At 35.1% G+C, this 24,056-nt stretch overlaps 1 protein-coding gene across 1 annotated transcript; it reads left to right on the plus strand.

Annotated features, from left to right (window-relative positions):
• The first annotated feature begins 423 nt into the window (after positions 1–423).
• On the plus strand, positions 424–15,427 carry LOC125681417 (uncharacterized). The gene is made up of 7 exons (XM_048921493.2): positions 424–487; positions 5,586–5,740; positions 5,888–7,103; positions 7,763–7,900; positions 8,703–8,801; positions 11,442–11,533; positions 14,838–15,427. The coding sequence occupies exons 1-7, from the start codon at positions 424–426 to the stop codon at positions 15,243–15,245; spliced, it is 2,172 nt and encodes a 723-aa protein (XP_048777450.2). The 3' UTR covers positions 15,246–15,427.
• Positions 15,428–24,056: the final 8,629 nt, after the last annotated feature.

Here is a 24,056-nt window from a genome sequence, read left to right on the forward strand (position 1 = left end):
GTACATGTATGTTCATCAATTCCTGAAAACTGTTCATTGGATAATGGGTATATGTATTTCATTATTTCCCTGATTCCAGGAAAACATTTGCGAACTCATTTTCAAAATCATCAACATTCTCTATTCCCATATTCCTTTACCTGGTATGTAAGTATTTTCTTAGCATAAGTCTCAAATTTCCACCAATCAGAATCAACGATTGGTTATCAAGTTAACAGATGAATTCCTGGTCTTTAATATCACATGCCATTACCTAATGAATGTTATCGAAGAACAGACGACGAAGTCAACAGTTCCCAAGGTAAACAGTTCATTGTTGTCAAAGAAACAAAATATTTTGATTTTTGCATCTTATTTCCGGTGTATTTTGTAAATCGAGATGGTGAATTTTAATTTATAGGTCCAGTGCAATTCATTTGAAATATGGACAACTCAAGTTCAAGTTTGAGTTCCTTTGCCATTACGAACCTCACTCTAAATGGAAAAGGTAAAATTGAATACCCCCTCTCACCCTCTCTTCCACAGTATGATGTATATTTATTATCAAATGGTTTATTCCTCTTCATTCTCATTATATGCATATAAGGAACGACGCAAATAAAATACCCCTATCTTTCTCTTTCGTGTTTGTATTGAATATGATATTATTGTTTTATGAAATAAAGTAAAGCAAAAATTTTTAATCCACTATATTTTCAATCAATATATACTAAGATAATCAAAGAATGTATTTTTGGAAATTGAAAGGTTTATCATAAAACCATGACAACAGGTAAACCACGGATTTTAACATTTGCCCATTAAAGAACAAGGTTCATATTATACAATTATTGATATTTTTAGGTCAATGGGATGATTTTACTACTTGAGAAGTACAGTATGTTTTATTATAAGATTGAATAATTCAAAAAATTGAAACTGTCTGCTTAAACGATACCAAGTTCGCCGTCTTTGCATACAGCTAGACTGGAAGAGTGGTAGAAAGTGATTAGAGACGTGAAGTTTTTTTTATAGGACTTGATAATTCAAAACATCAAATCCGGCCACTGGAATATGTAGAATTTACCTATATGGAACTTTTCACAAGAACAAATTTTGCGTTGAACATTTGGGCAACTCTTGCATATATAAATTAGTGATGACTAAAGATGAATCTTTTTTTTTTATAGAAAGCATACAGGGTATATATCAGAGTACTAAAATCATGAGTTTGTAGATTTTTCTTATGTTTGGTAGCGGATAGCCAAACAAAAATAAATTTTAGTAAGTAACTTTTATTTCGTCTACCGTGGATTTTACTCAGTCTGTTAAATTTTCTCGAGTCATTATAACAACCAAAGGAGTAAGCGTCCTCTGTCGACCGGTCACATCCGCCGTGAGCCCTATATCTTAATGAAGTAAACGGAGTAATCCGTAGTCAAAATAAATATGCCAAAAACGGCCTAAAATCGGTATAAAACACTTCAGACAGCATTTGACCCAATGATAGGTTGTATAGGCAAACTAGTAATCCTCTCTTACAATTATAGTGCAAGCTAGTCAATTTTGAGTAGAGACGCGATCCATTTTCCAATTCCCAATTTATTTTTGGCCCGATGTTGGAGAAATCAAATGTGTTATATTACCCTTGAAGACACGTCCAGGTGAATTTTCCTTGGTTGTTTGATCGCATCCATTTGGAAAATCATGACATTTTTCGAATAATCAATATAGGACCTTATTTGGCTTTGCCATTTTTTCCTAATCCCATGTTGGTAATATCTAGAAAATAAAGCGTAATTCACGTACTTTCACGGTAGTTTGTTTATCAAGATATCACAAATTATTTCAGCATAACCATTTTCATTCTTGAAAAACAGTTTTCGACATTTTTAAAGATTGCGTTTATACTTCTTCGTTCAGCTGTTTTTGACACTAAATATGACTGTCTTTAGTATCGGATCAAGGGATGTGCTTATGTGGTATTTTATCATAAGGATAAGCACTTTTCACTTTTATGTGCTGTTATTCCATATATAAACTTCATTTAAGAAAATATCCCTAGCTTCCTAAGCTCTTAGGTCTCCCCTTTACAGTTATGCGTACATCATTAAGTACTAACCAGAAATTGTTTGAAAAAGAAATGAGCAGGGCCAAATAATGTGATAGTTCTTTAATCAATTAGTTGATCTGGACTGTCTGCTACAGTAATATATGTTCTCGTCATTTTGAAAAGTCCAGGTAATGTGATGAACTTGTAAGAACACCACTTTGATTAATTCTCTCCTGTTAATTACAGGACCATCTAATACGATTTAGCTAATTCACTTGATCAATATCGATGATAAATTCTTAAATATGTTACCAGATTAGAATTACATTAATCTAATTAAGATGTTGCTACATGCAGGAATCCACTTTAAACTTCGATGTCGATAAACTCAAGACAATATTTATCAATATCCTCTTAAATATAAGAAATGTACATACACAGTAGTTGATAGGTGACTTTACAGTAAAGGATTGGGAGCACCTGCATTTGTTTTGTAAGAGAGTTCGTAACTTCCGACCTGATAATGTCGACATACTCACTACACAGTATAATGACAATGTATTCCCTGCAGAGTATACGTGTATAGATAAGATCAATGACATGGTGTACTTTGAAAGTATGGGGAACGTGATATTTGTATTTAATGTAGGTAGATGTGCTTTTAATTATCACTACAAAAATCTGTGTTAGCTCCTCGCGAAAATATCAATAGCTGCGAAGGAGAAACTTCAAACGTACTGTGCCACTACATATGCCAGAAGTGGTGTAAATCAAATAAGGATTCTAAGATATTCTAAAGAACTTAGTAAATCTGTAATTGCAAAACTTTTCTCAAATCAACAACATCAATACGTATGACTTTTCAACACTTTACCCGACCATTCCTCAAGATAAATCAAAGACTGGACTTTTTGACATCATAGACAGTTGCTTCTTTAACAAAAATGGGAAAAGGAACTATACGTATTTAGCGATCAATCATCCAAAAAATTACTTTTTTAAACACCACTCCGATTCCACACACAAGTACTCTGAGTTTGAAAGATAAAAATGTGTTGGAGTTCCTCATTAACAATACCTTCGTAGTCTTTGGTGATCAAGTCGTCTTTCAACAGTCTGTTTGAATTCACATGGGCACGAATTGTGCTCCTTTCTTGGCTGACCTGTTTTTATATTCGTATGAAGCAGTTTCTTTATAAGTTTCTACATGAGAAGAAAAAATAGCTTGCTGTGGTCTTCAGCTCGACGTTTAAACATATCGACGACACTTTATCTATTACCAATAACCATGTTCATTTATATATTGATTCGATAAATCCCCGTGAACTCGAGATAAAAGACACCACAGAGTCCTCCGCATTTGCTTGGTACTTAAATATTTTATTGAAAATGAATATCAACGGGAAACTAACAATTCAACTTTATGACAAACGGGATGATTTTAGCTTCTCCATCGTGAACTTCCCATATTTATGTAGCAATATTCCACTATCACCTGCATATGGTGTTTATGTATCTCAACTGATTCGATATGCAAGAGCTTGTTCTGCATATGGTCAGTTTTTAAATCGAGACAGGCTACCTACAAACAAGTTGATGTTACAGAGGTTTCAAAAGTCTTGTTTAAAGTCAGCATTTTGAAAATTCTAAGGTCGTTATAATGATCTATTTTGCGGATTGCTCCGTTTACCTGATCAAGACATAGGCCTCACGGCTGGTGTGACCTGTCGACAACGGATGCTTACTCCTCCAAAGCAGCCGATCGCACGTCTGGTATGTCCAGGGTTCCGTGTTTCCCAACTCTTCAATTTGTATTCTTTGTAAGAGTTATGAGATTGATCACTGCTCGTTATCGTCACCTTTCATTAGGGGGATGACCAACGCAACCAACATAAAGTCAATTACTCAAACTTTGTGCGAGATAAGAGTTGTTCACGATATTTCAAAGCAGCAAACACACACACATATATACACCTGAAAACTAGCATTGAAAAAATATGTTTTTTAAGACTTCATTCATGTAAAACTTATACGGTACCAATTTTGATGCACCAGATGCGCATTTCGACAAATAATGTCTCTTCAGTGATGCTCAACCGAAATGTTTGAAATCCGAAATAACAATGAAGTTTTAGAGCTATTATAGCCAAAAACAGCGTGCCAAAAAAGTGGAGTCAAATTCGTCTAAGGATAAGAGCTATGCATGAGGGAGATAATCCTTAATTTTGAAATGAATTTCTAAATTTTATAACAGCAATTAAATATATATCCGTTTTTTCAAGCTAGTAACGAAGTACTTAGCTACTGGGCTGTAGAGAACCTCGGGGACTAACAGTCCACCAGCAGAGGCCTCGACCCAGGGGTCATAATGTAAAACTTATACGGTATCAATTTTGATGCAGCAGATGCACATTTCGACAAATAATGTCTCTTCAGTGATGCTCAACCGAAACGTTTGAAATCTCTCTTTTCTTAACTATATATTTTTACCAAGGGGTGGAACTCATCACCTGCGGAACCAAAACTCCCAGCAGAGCGTGACCAGCACGCTCGATAGCTCGTCAATCTAGGCAAGCTGAAATTTAAAAAAAAATGCGTTCAACGATGATTGATGAGAAAGGAAATAAGATATGTTGTTTAAGAAATAGTTTTCCTGTGGTTATTTCATATTCGGTCTGTCCTACCCCCTCATTTCGTCCAGGTCTTCATAAAGTATGTTAGAAATCAGCTTCGGTTCGATTTTATTTCAGGTTACATTTTATGTGAATTGTTTGAAAACTTACCTAACTCAATCCATGAATGAATAGTCCACCAGTAAACCCAATTGAAACCATTCATTTTCACACTAAATCGTTGATAATAGTCGTTGTTTCAAATAATACATCTTTTCCACTGTCAAATTTTCCTCCATAATAAACAATGACTTTAGTGCATACGTCGCCTCATTTTGGAAGATATCGAGAGGCCCACGAGGGGGTGAAACGCCTTACTTTTACTACATCGCACAAAAATCGATGTTTTCATTTTATCTTCTCAACACTCGCATTGAATTTCTGTGAATGCACTTTTTCCTCTGAATATGAAAATAATGAAGAAATACGCACTCGTATCTTCAAACAATGTAGATTTGAAAAGAAACCCGTTTAATTCTAGCATATTGGAAGTAATAACATTTTTTTCACCTAAAATTCACCAAAATTTCTTTATACAGAACTAGGAATCGAGAACTGTCGTCTGTTTTGAATTTGCTTATAGATTGCAATGACTTGTCTCAAAATTTAAGATGAAAGAAAGTTGGGGTTATAAATCAAAATGGTGAATTATTGGCCAAGAAAGAAAGAAGAAAGATTTTAAACAAATTTTTGGGTGAATTACAATGGATGTGTTTAAGAATCGATATTCTGTTTGAGAAAATATATTGACTGAATTAATGAATTTACAATATTTCAAATATTTGAAAGTCCCTTACACTTAAATATCTCTCATGTTGGGTTTCTGTTGGATTTTAAGAATAGTTTTGTTCCAATTCATATACAAGATTGTAACCTTTCAGGAAATATATGCAACACCGTGCCAGTCAGTGACCGCGGGAAAAGGATTCAGATGGTCAAGATGTTGTGCCTGACTGTCCTACCGATACTGGCGCTGTGGAGCTACTGTGTGTATCAGCTAGCAGACCTCATCGCCACCAAAACGGATAACGAAAAGGTGGCATAAGTGCAAAGCATACACCAGAAAATAAGTGAAAGAATATGAACTATGTGACAATTAACTGACTTGGCATATTGATTATGACATTTTCGTAATGTTTCAAACCCTTACTTATAAAATCTTTGATTGTGTTTTATTCTACAGATGAAGGAATCTCTAGAGTTCAGCATTGAAGTTGGACGACTGATACATCATCTTCAGAAGGAACGAGATTTAAGTATTCTGTATCTAAGCGCTCTGGGACCAGAAACTAAAACATTCCTGATCAAGGAGTACCAAATCACTGACGATTCAATTGAAAGCATTGCTAGATGGCCTGGTAACTTGGATAGGTATAATCGAGAGGAATTCAAGTCCAAGAGCAAGATGATGCAACATATAGGTCAACATCGTCAACAGCTGAACCATCAGTCTTCAAGCATCAATAAGGAAATGCTATTCTACACTTCCGTTATTGATGTCATCATATACTGGGGCTATTCATCCATTGTGGAGTCGAAGTTTGCCGTGGTTTGGAAGTCTCTCGTTGGTTTCCAGAAAATGACAGCTGCCAAAGAGGACATGGGACTAGAGAGAGCATTGGGAACTATGTTCTTCGCACGCGGTGGGTTTGAAACACACCTTCAGTATGAGAGGTACAACATGAAAATATTTGGTTTTCAGTCCAATTACAAAACCGCCCGTTTGTACTCCCCTGATATCGACTTTATCGGATCATATGGCATCTTTTCAAACGGTAGAAACGTCAGCATCATTTTAGATAACTATCGCACTTATATCCAAAACCACGGAGAAGTAGAACAAGATCCGACCAAAATTAGTCTGTCAAGTGCCCGCTGGTTTTATGACAACACGTCACTTTATTTGGATACACTTCTCAACCTTCAAACAACTTTGGGCAACATTTGTTTGGGAAAAGTCAAAACAATACTAAACGATTCCAGCAGAGATCTGATCATAAGCTCTTGTGTCCTAGTCTTTGTTTTAATCTCGTGTTCATTAGTAATCATAAGCACCGAAAATTTGACCAGCAACATTCAAAAGTATGCCGTTATTCTTGTGGACAAAACTAAGGAACTGAATTTCGAGAAGAAAAGAACTGACTCTCTTTTGTATCAAATGGTACCGAAAGAAGTGGCAGACAAACTGAAGAAGAGGGAAGGGATTGAAGCCGAATTTTTCAAATCAGTCACCGTTCTATTTTCGGATATTCACGGATTTTCCGTCTTCTCCAACACCTTGCAGCCGCTGGAGATTGTCCAGCTGTTAAATGCACTTTATGGTGCCATCGACATTCTACTTGACAACAGAGATCTTTACAAAGTTGAAACCATCAACGATTCGTACATGGTCGTCTCAGGTTGGTATTAGTGAACCTTTTCAGTAAATAAATCTTCGCGCCACTCTGCAGTTAGTAAAAGAATGTAATCTAAAAGTGTGAAATGCATGTTTAACTTTAAGGTTTTGTGATCAATCTTAATGATAACAATAATAATTATTATTTATATTGTGCCTTATATGACTATAGATAACCACTCTAAAGCGCTGCACACAATAAAAATGATACAGCATGTTATAAAAGAAGTAAAAGGAAATTACAATAGCATTAAGACAGATAATATCAAAACAATGCTAGCAAAACATCAATAATCTTAAGTTAGATTACTAAAATTTAAAACATGCTGTGCATTATGAAAGTTCCACGCCGTACAATCAAATGATATAAAATACAATAGTTGAAATAAATTTACAAAATATACACTTGAAAAAAGTCATGTTAAAATTGATGGTAGAGAAACTATAAAGATTTAACCACCTATAATACTAATAATATGCAAGTGTAAAAATATCTTGGTGTAATTCATTTATCGATTTATTTATTTTTTCGGTAAATAAATCTTAGCGCCCCTCCTTTGTTAGAGATCGAAAGTAATCAAAAGTGTAAAATGCATGTTTATGTTTAAGATTTTTTGTGATTCATCTCGGTGTAATTCATTTATCGATGGACATCTCTTGAAGGTCTTCCACATCGCAACAACAATAAGCATGCTTATGAGATCGCTGAATTTGCATTGTCTATTCAGAGGATGATGAAGGAAGAAATGTTTATCAACAATGAAAAGGGAAGCGTCCAATTGCGAATTGGAATAAACACAGGTAAGCAAAATAGCTTTTAAAAAAGCAAGTATTTAGAGATAAAGGAGAACAATATTGATACGAAAATACCAATGAAAAGGATTTTATAACATTTCAAGACCGAAGAATAAGGTTTTATTATGTGTCTAAAGATAATAAAGGCTTGATTTGGCAACCAAATGCAACATTAGTGCCTTTGTTTTAAAATTAGATGTAGGGCTCACGGCGGTTGTGACCGGTCAACAGGGGATGCTTACTCCTCCTAGGCACCTGATCCCACCTCTGGTGTGTCCAGGGGTCCGTGTTTGCCCAACTATCTATTTTGTATTGCTTATAGGAGTTATGAGATTGATCACTGTTCGTTATCTTCACATTGCATGTATTATGTACAGGTATCCTGATGGAATTCCATTTTCATTTTTAATTTGATAAAAATGACGTACAACCTGAATAATGAAATATCAAACGTGACAATTTGCCTCTATTTTCGGTATTTTGAGTTTAAAGTAACAATTTTTCAAGCCATGTTTCTTCAACAAACCCTTATATTGTATCTGTCGAAAGCCACACTCTAAGTTTTCTGAAAGAAAAACATTGACAAAAGTCAGAAATTTGACTGATTGTTTTTTGAAACTGAGAAATAGCGTCACTTTAGATGTTCAGTACTATGATGACTGTAAATATCAGAGACACATTGTGTGAAACTATAGGACCTGATTTCGTTTTTGAAAAAGATTTTATTTTAGTCTTTTTGAGTTTTGCGATGGTTCAGAAAGACCTTTATCATACATAGTCCTTTACAAATATCAAATTTTTACTACAGGTTCTTGCATGGCGGGCATTGTGGGTTCCAAATTGCCGCGCTACTGCCTTTTCGGAGATACCGTCAACACAGCGTCCAGGATGAAGTCTCACAGTCAAGGTAAGGCTGACCTCGTTTTCGATCTCGTAACCTACTTTCGTTATTCCTTAAGGATCCCTGTGTTGTTTATCAATGTGTGCTGTCTCCATGGTAGCATTATCTGAATACCTCAGAATTTAAACATTTTCGTAAGTCATAGTTGATGAAATAGTAATCAATTACGGTATGGCAAATAAAACTTCAAATTACTCGCCCTTGATTACAGGTGGCGCACGATCCGTTAACGTCCAAGGCGTTTCTAACCTCAAGTTTAAGAGAGCGTCGGAAGGACATGTTTAGATTAGAAAGTTGTTGAATATTTAGTAACGACGGCGGATTACGGTTCGTAGGACCTCACTGCGCTTAGAGACGAACTTAGAAAACGCATTACAAGACTCTCTGGGCGGAAAGGAAAGCACGTTGAGAGTTTCAGCTGTAACCGAATTTTCTCTGTCACATCGATTAAATAAAGACATTCAATACACATTGAACGTTTTTCATTATAAACTACTTCCGTGGTGAAGCTTACATGCTTAAACAGTAGTTTAGGTTGAATATATAATATACAATACATCATAATTCTTTATAAGTTGTTGAACTACATGTTTAAAACAATAAGATGCGGACACCCCCCCCCCCTCCCCCCCCTCTCTCTCTCTCTCTCTCGATCGATGATTAAGAATATCAATTATTAAATATATCCATATATATCTGAATTTCTATTATTAAGCTGTTAAAATGTGTAGTAAATAGTGAATGTATATGTATAACTTCTCTTTATGAAATAAAATTCACGATAGAGAAGGCACATGTATACAAAGTACATGATATATCATACCACATTAAACAGTTTATTTGCATGTTTTAACTTATATCACTTACGTGATGACGTCACGGTAGGTAAACAGTCTTTGCGATTAACTTTTTTATTCGTCCATAGGGCAAGCGAGAGCATAAAAATTGGCAGGTCAAATAAATTTTACTACCCCATATGCTAGCTGTACAATAATGATTCAAAATTTCGAGTTTTTACATTTTAATTGAATATTACAATTGGGATTGCAAGTTTAAGACGGAAGTCCAAGCTTTCTTTCAACTTCTAAATTCACGTCTCCATCCATATACTATGATTGATATACTATGAGTTGGTTGTACTCTGCGTGAAAAGCACGACTGTATCCTGCGTATAGGAATGGTTGTATCCAAATGACGTTTGTCCATGGTGTTGCAGGAAACTGATGTAGGCCTATATAATTTGACCCGTGTTTACTTTCATGTATAAGGATTTATCATGTTTATATGTACCATGACAGTTCATGATATGAATGATTTAATACTAAAATACATTACTTAACAAATGTAGTACACTTTTCAATTTGAAGGTCAATTTGAATGTTCGTACTTCAGATTGAAATCGAAGTTACAAGTGAATATTGAAAAACGTAATGCAATGATTTTTTAAAATAAAAACCACAATGAACAATAGGCCTATGTGTGGCTTTTATTATAAACACAACATTGTATGACAGTGAAATTTGTAATTTACTTCACTTGGATAAATTTATAGCTTTATGAATTTGCATTTAATTTTGATAAAAGTAGATATGATTCAAATTTTATTTCTAAAAAATTCAGAAATATCTTAATCTCTTGAGATGCATTTTTCTTCTGGTTTGCGTCAACAGTTAAAATAGGCTAGGACTGGTATTCGTTTCTTTGACGTATTGGACTGTACTTCCGTGGGTCAGTTGATAAACATGACATAACAACATAACTATGATAATGCAAACTTTGATAAGTTATGAAAGTTTGACATTAATTTCATCCCATATTTTGATTAATTTCATACGTATTGACTATTGAAGAATCCAGACTCGTTTTCCCTGAAATTCAAACAATATTTTACAACACTTTTTGAATTATAACAAAATTAACAATGAAAGTAAAGTGTTGAAATTGATTTACAATCCAGTCATCAAAAACGAAAACAAGATCTAGGAATATTCACTGCCTTACAGTTACAGTCTGATTATAGCCACCCTTCCATTACAGTCGCGTCCATATTTTGACGACCTTGGTTAACTCTAAAATTAATTTTTAAATGGCATCTGAAATGTATTTTTGTACCATACTTCGTTTATATATTGATGACTCAAATTTCCCCTGTTCGATTATATAGATCTAGTCTAGAAAGGGGGGGGGGGGGTGAGAGTCATAGAATTATAAGATCATTGATGACTGTATCACTAAGGATAGATAAAATTTTAGCATAAAACATTCATGCAGAATTTTACGATCTACAGAGCAAATGTTTAGCCCCCCGTTAAATACTTTCTGCAACAAAGTCGTCATCTGATTTCTGTGAAGTCGGACTGAACTGAAGACCGAAGTTTATAGTGCACGACGCTGAGTGGAACTTAAAATGATCGTTGTCGCTGTCACATTTGATGACAATGAACCAATTGAATTTTTTAAAAGCTTCATATCTCGGGAATTCTACCCCCGCTCCCTATTTGCACAACAAAAACCTTACACTCTCTTATAAATCTTATGTACACCGGAAGTCAACAAGGACGTAAACGAGTCTTGCGTCACCTATGTTTGAAATAGGGGAAACAACTGACAAATATTCGCAATTGTACTATTAACCTGTCTTTACAGCAAACAAGATACATATCAGTCATACCACCTACGTGCTTCTCTCAAAGACTGGATGCTACACAATGAAGAAACGGGGCACCATTGATATTAAGGTGAATTGATTTAGAAAATGCTTACATTTCTTAATACATTGATATAGATAATGGGATATGTGTTACGTTCTAAATAAGGATAGAGGTTATAAAACGATTCAAGAAAATATTATGACATAAATACAAGTAGTTACAATTGAATATAATGTATAAAAGAACAGGTTTTCTAAAGTAACAGTATTTGATTCAGTTTTCAAAAATTCATATTTGAAGTGAATAAGAAACATTAACTGCTACTACTGACATCATCAAATCACTCAAGGTTGATGACATTTGAAAGGTGAAGATAATGAACAGTGATCAATCTCATAACTCCTATAAGCAATACAAAATAGATAGTTGGGCAAACACAATAACTATATTTGATGTGGTACACGAAATTAGTAACCTCTCTATAACATTATCACCTGAGGCACAAAGGTTTCACGCCGCCATACTTTTCATAGAGCACTAATGCGTTTTATGAAGTACGCCGGCGAGAAGCGGTGTAGTTCATAGCCTCATGTATTTTCAAAAATGAAATCATAATTTAGTAACGTCATCATTTTTCTTTATTCCATTTCGGTTGAGCATCACTGAAGAGACATTATTAGTCGAAATGCGCATCTGGTGCATCAAAATTGGTACCGTATAAGTTTTATATTAGCCCCTTTGTCCAAATGAGCCTAAACAAATACATGCATTTATCTCATACATGTAGTGTATATTGCAAGTGAGATAAAGCCTAGCTTTATCACACACCCGTTTGACCAAGCACTTCTGGTCCGAACTACTTTTGACACTGTCCCCGCTTGGATGACATAGTTTAAGGCTAACAACTTGTTATTCTGTATTTATTTAGAATTTGTTATAGCAAAATTAAAATGATATTCCCCCCACTGACATATAATGGAGGTTACCGGCCATAAAAATGTCAATTCGATCAATAACTAAGTTAAATTAATTTTAGGACAATCGTAAACGATGTCAGGAGGACATTGATTACCAGGCGTCTGTGACAACTCTGTCTGCTTACTGGGAAATCCCGAGTTCTCAAGCTCACTATCTCACCGACGTCTTTATTAGAGTGGAAGTCAAAGATCACTCCGGAGGTTGTACATATCCACGCTGATACTGAAAATGCTTTTGATTCCTCTCAGCTTCTTCAATAAAATATTACCATAATTAATTGTAATAGATTCTGTGGAACATCGAAATTTTGATTTACAACATTGATAACTATTAACAACTTTTCTCTATGGCGAAAAAATAATTGTTAATAATCATGAATGTTATCGGTAGAACTGTTGGAATGAAATTACAGATTGATATCATTAGTTTAACGCATTTTCAAAACAAAGTCAAGAATGATAAGAATATATAGATGAATATTTATCTCATACGTGTGGTGTATATTGAAAGTGAGATAAAGCATTAGCTTTATCACACGCCCGTTTGATAAAGCACTTCCGGTTCGAACTACTTTTGACACTGTCCCCGCTTGGATGACATATTTTCTGTGTTTATGCATATCCATGCATGAAATAAAGCGTAAAACTTATTATTCTGTATTTATTTAGAATTTGTGTTATAGCAAAACTAAAATGATGTTGCCCCACTGACATATAATGCAAGTTACCGGCCACAAAAATGCCAACTCGGTCTGTAACTACTCAAAAATTACGATAAGAAAACAAAGAGATGTTCACACTATTATCATCAACAATGAATCAAACGCCTGCTGGACAAGCCTAATCGAAATTACCTCGACATGTTGCGGTACCAAGCATCACAAGCACAGTCTCTTTTCTTTGGAGCCATATTGAATTAATAAATACCAACAGCTTTACTTACTGAAGTGCCTCAGGATTTCCTCTCACCCTCAGATAAAAAGAAACCACGCGAATAAAATCCAAATACACAAACACTTCTACTTTTCATTGTAACTGTTGAACATTCTAATAACGCTGGATTAAAATATTATTTTCATTGATCGTTGTTACACGTGTTTATTTAAAAAAGACGGCGACATCAAACTTTTATGAGAAGGTCAGATCTACGTCAAAAAATAAATACTCGTTTACTAGTTGTTATTTTGTTGGAATGGCAAAGCCACTATTAATTATAAACTATAATCCCTTCGACAACAATTTTCATACATGGTTTCTTTTATAAAAATGTCCTTTGTAATAATACATGAATCGATTATAAGCGCACTTTTTTTTTCCGCGTAAGGATTATTAATAAGTACGACGTCTGAGCCACAGATTCAAAACAAATTCAATCAGCTGTTTCTACCATACTGGGGATCATCTCAAAAGTAAGCAAAAAGAAGACATATGAGATAAATAGAACATCTATAATTGCGTATTTTGGTTTATCCAACTCGTTGATATGGTGTATTTATTCGCTCGGCAAGCTCCGCGAATAAATACACCATATCAGCTCGTTGGATAAACCAAATATCAAAATACGCAATATAGATATCCTCTGTCTATATGCTATCTGGTGTATCTCCAATCGGACCAGTGAACATGGTTGCTTTTAACCTAACTTCCATAGAAGCCTTTTAGACAGAACGTCACATATCATGGTGTAAAGCGTCAAAAGACAAAGAATTACAGATTTTAAAACTACAAATGACACCACATATTTTCATAATAATCATCAAAGTATAGTCAGAAAAGATACAGTTTAATAAAAATTTTGCTCAGTCCACGTCAATAATTTGTAAATTGCAGGGAGATAATTAACTTTAAAAAACTTTTTGAATTTGAAATCATGAACTATTGAGTTTGATTTCTCCACGCATAGTAACAATTTCCAGTAAAGGTATATAGAATTAAATGTGCGAACTTGGGAGATCTACTTAGGAGATTTGTTTCATTTTGGCACAATAGACTAGTTAATGTTGGAGATGACCTCAAACTAGCTTTTATTTCTTGAAAATATATGTATCGGGAACCAACGCGATGAGCTCGTTCCAATTATCACACATTTGAGTTAGTGTTTGCTCTTCATTAGCTGAAAAATGAAGATTATCCATAGTGTCCTGAAAAACTGCCACTATCACTTTGGTATACTTGATTAACAGCCCCATAGCTAAGATATAGATAACTTGTTTGAAAAGTATTTCAGACAAACTTTCTCATCCCTCCATAAGTTGTTGATAATTGATTGTTTTGAAAGGAAAAAAGATACTGCAGTTAATATGACATCACAAAGCACCTTGAAGAATGGGCCATTTTTACAAGAAAAATATAAAATTCTGTATAATTGAAATACACGTATTAAACACATTATCCTAATTCTTTTAAATGTCCAGGGTAAAGGAGAAATGATGACGTATTGGTTGACAGGATCCTCCACCAGCAACGAAAGTCTACCCCAGAGTCCCGTGTCTAACAGTAGCGCCAACAACGATCTCCCAGGGGAGATAACTCACAATAAATATGCCCTTGGCGCTCTGAGTTACAATCCTTTGCCTGGAAGAAAAACAAAGAAAGAAGAGAAAGTTACTGCGAGAGTGCCACCTAGCGGTGTGACGAAAGTTGCCGCCAAGAAACATACTATTGTTAAACAAAATACCACGAGAAAAATACTTGAAGATGGAACAGAGAGCGAGGAAAATGGAGACGGAAACGGGGCTTCGCAAACAGAAGAAAAAGGCGAGAAACTTGGTATGAACATTGGCCTCGATGACTATACATATATTGAAACGTCTACAATGTAGGTACTTCGAGGAGGAGCCAAAATAAATAGGCTGACCATGAAGACGTAGTTTGTTCAAGTGCTACGGGTATCCAAACAGTAGCTTTTCATTAAATTGATGTCGTCATTGAGTGAATCGTGACATTGACCTGTAATCACCCGCTGATTAAAAATGCGATAAAGAATGGAATAAAGAACCATTGATTACACCCCTTTCTGTATTCAAGTGAAGATCCATTAAATATATGGCAAGCCGTTTTGATATTTTTCTAAAAAGAGATATCTCATTAACTTTGAGAAATATCTGTTTAATTTAAAAAAAAAGATATTTCTTCGAGTTAAGATATATCTCTCAAAGTTGAGAGATATGTCTTAATCTTAAGACATATCTCTTTAAAGTAAGATATCTCTACTTAGATCAGAGAGATATCTCTTTGACTTTGAGAGATATTTCTTTCATTTAGAGACATATCTCTTTAAGTTAACGATATATCTCTTTCACTTAAAATTGGTACCGTTTTACTTTAAGAACTATCTTTATAAGATCTTGAATGAAAGATATCTCTTAAAACAGAAAAAGATATCTTTTTGTGAGTTTAAAAGAGATATCTCTCTAACTGAAAGAAATATCTCATGATTTTTAAGAATTATTCTTAGATACACATGGAATGCTTCCCAAAGCGGAAGCGCTCCAAAATTCTGCTACATGACAGAAGTTGGAAATGACGAGATGCAGGCATTTTTGGCTTTCGATGTGTACACATATATGAACGAAAAATGCACACATCTTATTCATGTGAAGAATTTTTTATCTATTTTGTCAAATAAATCTTCTCAATCTACAGTTCGACAAGGTCGGGACAACCTCTTTTACATGTTCAGCCATTTTGATCATGTGCACTTATTACGTCATGCAAAAGGCAAAGGTCAAAGACCGGGGGTAACCATTGTAGTCAATTTATGAAGGTCATTCATTTTAATTTAAGAGATATTTTAAAGCTCAAGAGATATCCCTATTACATTTTCTGAAAGAGATATCTCTTTAACTTTAAGAATTATCTCTTATAGCTTAAGAGATATCTCTTTACCGATACAAAAGAGATATATCTTAAATTGTAAGAGATATCTCTCAAAGTTAAAGAGATATCTGTCAAAGTTAAAAAGATATATCTCTCAGTTAAAGAGATTTTTTCTTTAAGTTTAAGATCTCTCAAAGTTAAAACGATATATCTTTTTGGAACGGCTTGTCGTGATTAAATGTTTTCAGTTGCTGTTTCTATTTCGGTCCCAGTATTGTTTGTAGTTACTGTATTTTTCATTTTGTCAAAAAAGAAGATTGTTCAATTAAGTGCTGTAATAAAGGAACTGAATTTCGTAAATTTCATTTTCTTTTTTTAATTAGAGATCTGAATGCCGAGAGTTCAAGTTCAAGTTCAATGTGTTTACTCATTAAAATCCAAATGGACATTTAATGAGGAATCTATGCTCATGCATATAAAGGAATGGCAGTGTCCAAAATAGAAAACAACAATTAAATAGTTAATGAACAACAAAAATAACCACAAGTTTGTATATATATATATATATATATATATATATATATATATATATATATATATATATATATATATACACTGTACAGGTCACTGTAACTGTCTAGTACGGTGAATGCCGGGGCAATGGCTGGAGGGTTTGGATGGATGATTGGAACACCTCCAACGATGGTGAAATCACAACTGATTGTGGTAGAGTGTTCCAGTATTGTATTGTTCGCGGAAAGAATGAATGTTTGTAAATATTGATTCGGCAGTGGGGTGGCACAAACTTCACGCAGTGACTGTTCCTCGTTCCTCGTACTGTTGCTAATGATGGTAAGTATATCGTTGGAATATTATTCCATATTATTCAATAACTACATGTATCAGTTGGGTTACTACTTTATACATGAGTGTTGCATCGGTCCATATACGTCTCTGTTCTAGGGTGTTCCACTTCATTTCTTGTATCAATGATGTTACGCTCTCCGGCTTTTCTGGATTGTATGGCTTGTTCTTTACAAATCTTGCCGCATTACGTTGGACTTGTTCTATCTGTTTCTTTTTGTTATTTTGGATTGGGTTCCATATTGGTGTTGCGTATTCCAGTTTTGGTCTTACTAAACTATGGTATGCTCTTTCCTTAACCTTTGATGGACAATGCCGGAAATTGCGCTTCAGGAATCCCAATACACTGGAAGCTTTCTTACAGATGTTATCGATATGTATGTTATACTTCAGGTTGTCACTGAGCTCAACGCCGAGATAGGGATGGTGGTTAACTATTTCAAGTGGCTCCCCCTTCATGGTATAATTGAAGGTTCTCTTAGTTGTTTTTGTTCCGAACTGCATGATGGCACACTTTTTAACGTTGAACTCCATTTGCCATGTATTGCTCCAGTCTACTAAAGTATTTAGGTCGTTCTGCAGGTATTCATTATCTTGTTGACTAAGTATGGGTCGGTATATGACACAGTCATCTGCGAATAGTCTGATGGGTGAGGTATTGGACACAGTATTGGATATACAAGTGTTGACTTAGCCGATTACTGTAGAATATTATTGGTGAATATTACTATTTGAAGTAAGTCTGGATGTTCTTACATTGTGCGCTGATCTTAAATGACCCGTAACAGATATAGACTATTTTTCTGGGTGATTAAAAATATTGATCCGGTAAATAAATAATACTGGGGATTGGGTTGTCTTATACTATTAGGGAACTCATCTAGATAACTTTAAAACTGCTGAATATTGTAGAAAAATTCATATAAATTTGTTCTCTGTTTTGAAAGACGAAGGTCTGTGTGAAAATGAATTCAGAACTGTGAAATTTAGAAATATCATGAATATAATCAGTAGATATACTAAGATCCAGTAAATGTTCTACCAAACCCCTATCTTTGCTCCTCAGGAAAATCTTAACAGCTGCGAAGGAGAAACTTCAAACTTACTGTGCGACTACATATGCCAGAAATGGTGTTAATCAAATGTGGATTCTAAAAAATTATAAACGTTTAGCTAACTTGAAATCGCAAAACTTTCCCCAGATCAACATCAAAACCTATGACTTTTCAACACTTTACACGATCATTCCTCACGATAAATTAAAGACTAGACTCTTTGAAATCATAGAGAGTTGCTTCTTCAACAAAAATGGAAAACGGAAATATTCATATCTAGTGATCATTCATCCTAAAAATTACTTTGCTAAACACCACTCTGATTCCACGCACAAGTATTCTGAAGTTGAAATAAAAAAAAAAATATGCTAGAGTTACTCATTGACAATATTTTCATGGTCGGAATTCTCATGGGCACGAATTGTGCTCCTTTGTTAGCTGATCTGTTTTTATATTCATATGAAGCACAATTTCTTCAGAAGCTTCTATGAGAGAAGAAAAAGTATCTTGCTGTGGCCTTCAATTCGACATTTAGATATATCGACAACGTTTTATCTATTAACTATAATAACTTTCATTCATATGTTGATTCGATATATCCCTGCGATCTCAAAATAAAAGACTCCACAGAGTCGTCCACTTCTGCTTCGTACTTAGATGATTTATTGAAAGTATATATTAACGATAAACTAACAACTCAGCTTTATGACAAACGGAATGATTTCAGTTTCTCCATCGTCAACTTCCCATATTTATGTAGCAATATTCCATTATTACCAGCATATGGAGTTTATCTCTCTCAACTGATTCGATACGCAAGCGCTTGTTCTGCGTATGATTAGTTTTTTAATGGAGGCAAGCTATGGACAAACAAGTTGATGTTACAGGAGTTTCAACAGTCTCGTTTAAAGTCGGCATTTCGCAAATTCTATGGTCGTTATAACGATCTAGTTTCCCAATACAACCTATCATTGGGTCAAGTTCTGTCTAACGTGTTTCATACCGATTGACTCCGTTTACCTGATCAAGATATAGGGCTCACGGCGGGTGTGACCGGTTGACATGGGATGCTTACTCCTCCTAGGCACCTGATCCCACCTCTGGTGTGTCCAGGGGTCCGTGTTTGCCCAACTATCTATTTTGTATTGCTTATGGTATTTATGAGATTGATCACTGTTCGTTATCTTCACCTTTCATACAATAACTATTAGTTTGTAACGGAATTATTTTTTTTCTTTTTTCGTACGGTGAATGTCTCTTTATATGTGAGAGTTTTAAGCATCTGCATTTATCATTGGGTCAAGTATTGTCTGACTTGTTTCATACCGATTGTTATGCCGTTCTTGACTTGCTGATTTTAACTAAGAATTACTCCGTTCACCTGATCAAGATTTAGGGCTCACAGCGGATGTAACCGGTCGACAAGGAATGCTTCCTTCTCCTAGGCACCTGTTCCCACCTCTGGTATGTCCTGGGGTCCGTGTTTGCCTAACTCTTTATTTTGTATTCCTTATAGGAGTTTTGAGATTAAACACTGTTCGCTATCTTCGCCTATCATGACAGGAATGATCAAATTGAACACCTAATAATTTTTCTCTCCATTTTTACATTCTCAAGGGAACGCTGGAAAGTTCAACATGAAAATTTGGTGTGTTCCCATTAATATACACTTTTTAGCAGTATTTAAAATGATTTTTGTTGACAGCAGTTTTGATAATGCGGGGCCTGTAGCGCTGATCCATATGAAATACTATTTCCATGAAATGGAGAAATACGAGCCTTGTGTTGGCAGTTTTTGTCATGGCTTTATTTTGAAATCAGTCAAAAAATATCCGAGCAATGCACATATTCATCAATGACTGTTCAATACATGAATATCCACCATACAATGAATATAGTCAATGATCACTAATATGTCAACATAAAATTGAGTCGCAAACATGATGAATGGTACATACAGCGTTCTACAATGACTTTTCTATGATGTAGAAGGTTCACAGAACAATAACATAAGCCCAACCATTGGCTCTGGAAACAACAGAATCAGCAGCAGTGCTCAAGCAAATCTCAGTCATATGTTTACAGGCATCAACTCCAGTAACTAAAATGCATGAAGACATCCGCCGCAAGTGGGAGAATTTTGTCAAATAGTTCTGCATTGTGTGTGTGGCTATGGATAATCCAAATCATATGCAAGTATCAAATTGTACAGTGTGGTTTCAGCTGAAAATCAACATGCATACATATTGAAAATATATCCAGTGAGTAGAAATTAGCCGTCTTCTTCATCTTCTTTTCGATGCAACTTGTAGCTGTGCCTTTTGTGTTTGCATATATGAAGAACTTGTGAGGCTTATTGAAATTATTTAACCATGAGCAAAAACAATAAGTTCAAAGATCTGGAAATAATAGATTTAGATCTGAAGCTAATGGCACCATCGATGTGGATGATGGTAATATCAGTGAGTTAGACAAATTTGAAAATGTACTTAAAAGTAGTTTTTAAAAAACGAGCAAGTCACAAAAAAGCAGTAGAGTTGATTTTGTAAAACGAAATGCCAATGAAAGGTGAGGATAACGAACAGTGATGTTCTCAAAAATAAAATATTCCAACTAGAGACACAGGTTCAAAATCTGGAGATGCGCATGGAATGACAATATCAGAGACACACTTCCTTAAGATTTTCTGGGATTCCTAAGGAGGAAAATGAAAATACGGATAAGATCATCATGGATGTCCTGAATGAATATATTTTGGGCCCTGACGGATTCTCTGTCAATTTCGATCGAATTGGGAGGACTAACAGAGTCGGCAGGTTAGCTGCCTCATCGTATGGAACACAGCGTCCCTGTGACATTATTCTACAATTCAATTCGTATAGGGACAGCGCAAACATCTTTTCTAGAAAAGGTATTTTCAAAGTGTTTGATTTCAACGAGAAAAACAAATATAAAATCTTCATCAATAAAGCTCTTACTCAGAAACGGTCAGGTGTTTTCTACGAAGCCAGAAAACTTGTTAAAAGGCGCGCTATAGACAGCGTGTGGACCTGTGATGGTCACAGTCAAAACCCAAATGGGGTAAAAGATCATAATCTCCACCTTAGGCGACCTTGAGAATTTTAGGACTCTGAGAACTTTAGAATAGCGTGGGTTACATCCACGCCACGCAGATGAACAGTTTGGTCTGCGTAATTGATGAGAGCATGTTCATATACCTAATGAGTTAAGGATGATCTCACTATCCATATTTTGGTATGAGCTCCCTCAAACTTAGCATACTGGTAAAATACAGGATTTGGATGTTGCAAGCTTTATGGGTCAGAATAAACTATAAGATAAACTCAGCAGAAATCAATCACATAGATATTCAAAGATTTAAAATTCATTTATGATTATTGAAAGAAAAATATATCAATAACAAATTGCCAACTTAAAGAAGGTATACAAAAACAGTGTCCGATTATGGTTTAATTCCGTGCTCAATTCCTATAAGAGATTATAAAATGTCACAAATCGAATGTTCCATCCAATCAGTCCGAAATCCCCATATTTGCAAATTGTAAAACTTTGAAGTAAATCTACTGGGTGTATGCAGATAAGAGACAACTACTTTCTGATAGCGAGTTTATCAATTTTAGTGCAACCATTGCATCTCTAAGTATTCTATACTGCAGTGAAGAAATGAGAATATCAAATACTTACAAAAATTGTGGATGCACTTTACGAATTTATTAACCACTCCTTACGCACAAAATATGAACACCATTACACCCGGCCTGGATAGGTGGATACACCGCTTTTTGTAGTTTTGGTATATTGGCATCACGATTTTTGCTTACTCTTACCCTTGGATCATAATGACGACAGTGGGATCATTCTGATTGGATTTATGATGGGCATTGATTGTTGTGGTTTTACAACTGCTTTTAAAGTAAAATGGACACCGGAAATATTCATATCTTGTGATCAGTCATTCTAAAAAAAATTTACTTTGTTCAACACCATCATGATTCTATGTGTACAGATAAGAGACTCTGAAATTAGGGTACTCTTGTTTTAATTGCTGTCCAGGACCTCCACGGAAGGTGAAAACTACAACATGTAGTCCATACGTCTCTGAAATCTGGAAAAAATATCATCAATCCAACAACCCTACTTTCTAAAGTACCCTCTTTTCGTAGACAACGAGAAGAGCACTGGATTGGAACACTAGACAATTCCTTTGGATCTTATTGGTGCATTGATAATACAGAAAAGTGGGACATATTGCATGCAATGTGAATGTGATGGGCACTTCTTTACAATACACTAAAATGTAAACATATGGTAATCATGAACATCATTCATACAAAACAAAATGTAAACGATGTATCATTTGATTGACTTTTACCTGTCACCTTACATCATCAAACAATTACGGCAACATCATGTTTGCACGAAATTTTCCTCACTTTATTTGGAAGTTTATACGTTTTTCGAAGATCAAAGCCTCCATTGGGTTACTTTAGATCCTTGTTTAGCGATCTACGTGAGAGGAACAAATGATCTGACTTTATTCAGTTTAGTCTAGTATTCCATCAAATTTCAAGTTAAAATCTACATCCTGTATTTCCTACAAATTTATTCCTGTTATTGCATTACCAACAAATTTTACAGTGCCTAGATATAGATCATCTTAACCAAAATCCACCTACATGTTCTTGTATCAACAATAGTCTAGCTGGGCATATCATTACTTATGATGTAAACATAATTGAAAATGAAATCGCTGATTTTCAAAGGTTCAAAATTCAGGGAGCTCCGATCTTTCAATTCGCAACAGATCTCCATCTCTATTATGAATTCTGTTGAAGATTTATCAGAGGATGCACTATCTATAACGAGGAAGACCTTGACACTTTGTGAAAATGGATAACAAATATAAAAGAAATATCAAAATCTCGAATTAGACACGTTAAAACAAATATCCGTAACATGCAAGGTGAAGATAACGAACATTGATCAATCTCATAACTCCTATAAGCAATACAAAATAGATAGTTGGGCAAACACGGACCCCTGGACACACCAGAGGTGGGATCAGGTGCCTAGGAGGAGTAAGCATCCCCTGTTGACCGGTCACACCCGCCGTGAGCCCTATATCCTGATCAGGTAAACGGAGTTATCCGCAGTCGAAATCAGTGTGCCAAGAACGGCTTAACAATCAGTATGAAACACGTCAGACAGCATTTGACCCAATGCGAGGTTGTACTGACGAAGTAGATCGTTATAACGACCATAGAATTTGCGAAATGCTGACTTCAATCGAGACTGTTGAAACCCCTGTACTATCAACTTGTTTGTCAGTAGCTTACCTCGATTTAAAAACTGACTATATACAAGCTCTTGCATATCGAATCAGTTGAGATATATAAACACCATATGCAAGTGATAATGGAATATTGCTACATAAATATGGGAAGTTGACGATGGAGAAGCTGAAATCATCCCGTTTGTCATACAGTTGAGTTGTCAGTTTGCCGTTAATGTCTACTTTCAATAAGATATCTAAGTATGAAGCAGAAGTGGATGACTCTGTGGTGTCCTTTATTTCGAGCTTACAGGGATATATCAAATCGACATATGAATGAAAGTTATCATTGTTAATAAACAAAACGTCATCGATATATCTAAAAGTCGAATTGAAGGCCACAGCGAGAGATTTTTTCTTCTCACGTAGAAGTTTTTGAATAAATTCTGCTTCATATGAATATAAAAACAGGTCAGCTAACAAAGGAGCGCAATTCGTGCCCATGGGAATTCCAACAGACTGTTGGAAGACCTGATCACCAAAGACCACGAAGATATCCTTCTGTGCTTAGTAAACCAGAAGTGATGAAAGAATTAGATAGG

This window comes from Ostrea edulis, chromosome 2 (genome assembly GCF_947568905.1).
Source record: "Ostrea edulis chromosome 2, xbOstEdul1.1, whole genome shotgun sequence".
NCBI lineage: Eukaryota > Metazoa > Mollusca > Bivalvia > Ostreida > Ostreidae > Ostrea > Ostrea edulis.

What these genes read in the sequence shown, in the direction of transcription:
- LOC125681417 (XM_048921493.2), top strand. Translation starts at nt 424, where the DNA reads ATGGACAACTCAAGTTCAAGTTTGAGTTCCTTTGCCATTACGAACCTC. An exon ending in TTCGTACATGGTCGTCTCAG is followed by an intron (nt 7,104 to 7,762) that starts GTTGGTATTAGT and finishes CATCTCTTGAAG; the next exon opens with GTCTTCCACATCGCAACAAC. An exon ending in GATGAAGTCTCACAGTCAAG is followed by an intron (nt 8,802 to 11,441) that starts GTAAGGCTGACC and finishes CTGTCTTTACAG; the next exon opens with CAAACAAGATACATATCAGT.